This window comes from Helianthus annuus, chromosome 4 (genome assembly GCF_002127325.2).
Source record: "Helianthus annuus cultivar XRQ/B chromosome 4, HanXRQr2.0-SUNRISE, whole genome shotgun sequence".
Lineage (NCBI taxonomy): Eukaryota > Viridiplantae > Streptophyta > Magnoliopsida > Asterales > Asteraceae > Helianthus > Helianthus annuus.
Window position 1 is genome coordinate 22,932,834 of NC_035436.2, and position 4,713 is coordinate 22,937,546.

Consider the following 4,713-nt stretch of genomic DNA (forward strand, 5'->3'; position numbering starts at 1 on the left):
GACCACATGAAGACCATGCATTGATCAAGGGGGGGTTGTTAATGCACTTTGGGTGAAAAGTGCATGCCTTCATTTTATGCATATAACTTATTTACTCGTAAGTGGTTCATGAGGGCATCCTTGTAATGTTGTTCAACTTTATCTCATCCAATTTTATCAAACGGGATGGTCCGCCACATATACAAGCCGGCCTCCCATGAAAACATATCTCTTGATTTACCAACCGGGGTATACGTGACCTGTCTATCAAACGTAAGTGATACAGCCCCCCCCCCTCGCCTTTTACCAGACGCCTTAGTTTCTCGTTTTTGGCTTTCCCCCTAACCTTCTTTACGAGACGCACAGTTTTTTAAACTTGTTATGTTCTTAATGATTGTTTTAAATTTTGGGCGGAACGTTATGTTTTAAATCATCATTTCAATTTCGATTAGGTGTTTTCTTAGCTCGTTATGTTTGAAATGATGAATTCAATATCAGGCACGATTTTTTAATATGTAATGTTCTTCATGGTGGTTTAAATTTCGACCAAGTTCTCATGATTTTTTCATTTGTTCTCACGGTTCTCACAATATTTAGGGTTCTCATTTACACCCTTCCCTATATATATATATATATATATATATATATATATATATATCTATACTACTTTATAAAGCATATTCATGGGACTTCTTAAAGTCATAAAAATTTCCTTAAAAGACTCCTAAAGCATGATGTACAATCCTCTAAAGCACAACATAATTTCGTTTTCCTATTCTACCCTCACTCACAAAACAAGGCGGAGAACAAAACCACGTTATCAGCTCATTAGGGTTTCTGTCTTTCACATCCGCCCCATTTCTTCTCTCTCTCTCTCACCAGGCGATAACCCTTGATCGATGGATTTCACTGCCGAATTCACTGTATCGACGGATTTCACCTGCGAATCCACATCTCAGGTACCATCTGTTAAACCTTATCGGCATTTTTGGTTTGTTGTTTGACTTAGATCTGTTAAATTTTAGGGTTTTTCTCCGGCTATGACCCTAGATCGATGGATTTCTCCGGCTATGACCCTAGATCGATGGTTTTTTCTGTCGAATCCACATCTCAGGTACCATCTTTTTAACCTTATTGGCATTTTTGGTTTGTTATTTGACTTTGATCTGTAAATTTTAGGGTTTCTTTCTCCAGCGATGACCCTTGAGCGATGGATTTCACCGGCGTTTTCAAATCTCAGGTAACATCTTTTTTACCTCTCGGCATTTTTGGTTTGTTATTTGACTTGGATCTGTTAAATTTTAGGGTTTCTTTCTCCGGCGATAACCCTAGAGATAGATGGATTTCACCGGCGTTTTCACATCTCAGGTACCATCTTATTAACCTTATCGGCATTTTTGGTTTGTTATTTTACTTAGATCTGTTAAATTTTAGGGTTTGTTTCTACTTGATTTGTGAAATAGATCCAGATCTGTAACTTTTTTCTTGCAGATCTGGTTACTTTCAGATCCGTACAGTTTTAGTCATGTTTTAAAGATGACTCACTTGATGATTTCTGTTCTTTGCCATTAGGTTTATGGGCGAAGACGATAAAGAACTTATCTCTGTCTTCGAGACCAGTGATAAAATAAGAAGTTGAGTTCTGTACTTATCCATTAAGTAGTTGATATATAAGTAGCCATTTATGGTTCTTTATGATGAGCCCTCATGATTTAAGGCTCTTTTGGAGTGAAGTATAAGTCAAAGTATCTCTTTAAACAGTCAAAATTTTCTACAAAATTTTCAGTCAATTAAAGTGATAGATGGATTTGAAGTTTTAGGTTTTATGATGATTTGATGCTAACTGTTTCAGATTTGAATGTAGTAGATTAGATTGTGCTTGTAGACAGATTGTAGTATGATATTTGTTGTTTGTCTTATTTTATATGTCGGATCTGCGTATTTATAAAACCCCTTGTCCTGTAGCACCCGGAAGAAGTATACTGCAATCCTTGAATCAATGGTTCTTGCCTGACGTTGTAGGAAGGTGTGTACAAAACTACAAATACCCAAAACTGGGTTGATTGTTTTTGTGTACAAATTAGACCAAAACTGGGTTGAGTTTCAAATTAACTTATACCTAGAAAATTTGCTATATTATTGCTTTTAAAAGTTACTTAGTTGACATTTGGCTGATTTTTACTTGTAATTGTCAACCTTCAGGCAACAAGAAGAAGGGCTGGATGAGCTAAGTGCAAGTATAGAATGGATAGATTTATGGGGCTTACCTTACATGACGAACTCATTGCGCAGGTAATTGTGATTCTTTCCATCTATATATTTGTAAGCATGTACATAATGAATTACTCATTTATACAACACCAAATTTAAAAATGGGTTAACTTTTAGATCTGAATACGAAAATAGTTAAAGAATCAGAAGAAGAATGTATTAATCCAACTTTACAAGTCTTCAACCATTATGCTAATACAAATGTACCTGACCTGTTTTCACATGTATCGAATGCTCTATTTTCTTATATGATTTTGTAACCCACCCCATCTATGGAGGAGCTGTCACATGCACAGAAACCTATAGTTTCAGTTTAATGATTGGTTTAATGAGGCGATTGTATATTGGTTGCAGCCACAGTTTATTGGTTGGTTAGAGATAACCGACACCGAGCTACTCAAATCCGTATGCGCGAATAAACAAGTGAGAGTCTTGATTGTTAACATAGGAGTTGTTCCTCAATTGGTGGAACTACTGCCTGGGATGAATCATGCCTGGCAAAAACGGTCGGGTTGGATTCTTCTGCCGTTTTGGCTGAGGTTGCGATTGTTACTGCACGAAAATCAGATCAAAGTCAACCTGAAAGTCAAAATCAACCAGAAAGTCAAATCAAATTACTAGGATGTCCTCGGCTGACTTGAGAAGCACGTGCGAGGTACTCGAGAGAGAGTATACAGAAGAGTATGAACGGTGCATAGAAAATATGCTGACCAATCGCAAAGGTACAATCGTTTATTGTAAGTGATTGTTTGGCATTTTTATAGATGTTTCTGGTTGTATGTGATGCTGTTAGATGTTTAATCGGGTTGTGTTTTATCTCAAAACTTTTGGTAAAAAGGTAACACGTCAAATGGGTCAAACGGGTCAAATAGGTTAAAACTTGCTCAAAGTTCATTTATGCAATTGTACGTGACATTAACTATTATAAAAGTTGGGCAACACGGACGTAATTATAAGGTAAGTTATGCTGTTATTTTATAGTACATTTGCCAGAAGGGTAATATGGTAATTTACTTGATAACCTGCATTGAAAACACCATTTTTGATGCATTTGGAAAAAAAAAACACAATGACACACGTATAATAATATTTCTTGTGTGGTTGCAGCTCAAACAATGTGGATGGATGGCAATTTTGCACTAGGCGCAAGCTATATTAGCTTATCATGGTTCTTTTTTATATTCCTTGTTGAGGTGTTACAGAATGGAATTAAAGAAGGTCGAGAAATTTTCCCATGATATGGATGGAACTCTTGCTCTGTGAGTTTATATCCTAATTTTCGTATCACTTAAAAGCTTCACACACTTTTAAAAGTATGAGAATGGGTCATAATAGAGTTCTTGTTTATTCTAGGACTGAACAACTATTATTGGAATCATTCTGTTATATTATACATGTTAAGTTATTACACATCACCCATGATCCATTTAGGCATATAAACCCAATATTGTTTGTTTTAAATACAGAGCACATACGACTGGTGCTGGAGCAGACAAGACTTTCAGAAGAGACATATTTGATGCCCATTACAGGCTTGCTTGTGTGCTAGAATTAATATCAGTGGAACCAATGGGGAAGTTATGCCCGTCGAGACACGAAGACCAGATGCAATATTGTCCAATAAGTGTTGTTATGACTACTTCGAGATGTTACAATTATCCACTATTAAACCTTTTGATAATGTTTGATTTAGATCATGTATGTTTAAACCCAACTTTTTTTATTTTTATGTTACTATCTTTTATGAGTAATATTTTTTTATTGGTGCATTACTATTTAATTGAGATTTATAAGGCGTAGATATATCTTATCGATGCTACGAATAAGAAAGTAATAAAAATAGTATACAATATATCACGGGATGACTAATAACCTAACAAAAATGAGTACCACATTTATCGCCGCCGCCGCATCGCGCGGGTTTCCTACTAACAGCTAAAGCATTATGTACTTATGATTGATTTGATGGAAAGCTTGATAAACTAACAGCTAAAAAAAATTAATAAAAGTATATCAACAAAGAATCGATAAGCTAACAGAACAACGAGTGCCAACATATCACGAATAAGAAAACTAACTTAAGTACTATATAATATATCACGAAATGACTGATAAACTAACGGTAAACGAGTATCCTATTGTAAATCGTCACTCCCGCTGCATCGCGCGGGTAAATGGCTAGTATATATATATATATATATATATATCCAAAATCAGTACCAAAACAAAAGTAAATCAGAGAATACTAAATTGAATACATTGATCAATCATCAACTAACAATCATTGAATTGCGAATAAAATAAGAACAATCGAAAAAAATCAGAACATTAACGAAATTAGGCGAATGTAACAACAAAGAAGAATAATAGAAGCACGTATTATGTCGAGTCGATTCTCTGAAGCGAATGTGGCCAATTATCAAAGCGGACGAGGTAGAGGTAGAGGCCGCGGCCCAGCAGAGG

At 35.5% G+C, this 4,713-nt stretch overlaps 1 protein-coding gene across 7 annotated transcripts; it reads left to right on the plus strand.

Moving 5' to 3' along the window:
- The first annotated feature begins 753 nt into the window (after positions 1 to 753).
- LOC110934461 lies at positions 754 to 4,007 on the plus strand. Of its 7 annotated transcripts, none has more exons than XR_004891667.1 (8): positions 754 to 938; positions 1,005 to 1,093; positions 1,174 to 1,219; positions 1,285 to 1,347; positions 2,182 to 2,271; positions 2,605 to 2,972; positions 3,358 to 3,509; positions 3,717 to 4,007. XR_004891667.1 is itself a non-coding variant. In XM_035989555.1 (8 exons), the coding sequence occupies exons 3-8, from the start codon at positions 1,176 to 1,178 to the stop codon at positions 2,624 to 2,626; spliced, it is 342 nt and encodes a 113-aa protein (XP_035845448.1). In that variant the 5' UTR covers positions 754 to 938; positions 1,005 to 1,093; positions 1,159 to 1,175; the 3' UTR covers positions 2,627 to 2,854. The 7 variants fall into 7 exon arrangements, 3 of the variants coding, with proteins under 3 accessions (XP_035845448.1, XP_035845449.1, XP_035845450.1); XR_004891666.1 differs by having other exon boundaries at positions 1,159 to 1,219; positions 3,717 to 3,998; XM_035989555.1 differs by lacking the exons at positions 3,358 to 3,509; positions 3,717 to 4,007 and adding exons at positions 1,552 to 1,613; positions 1,945 to 2,005 and having other exon boundaries at positions 1,159 to 1,219; positions 2,605 to 2,854.
- The last annotated feature ends 706 nt before the right edge of the window (positions 4,008 to 4,713 follow it).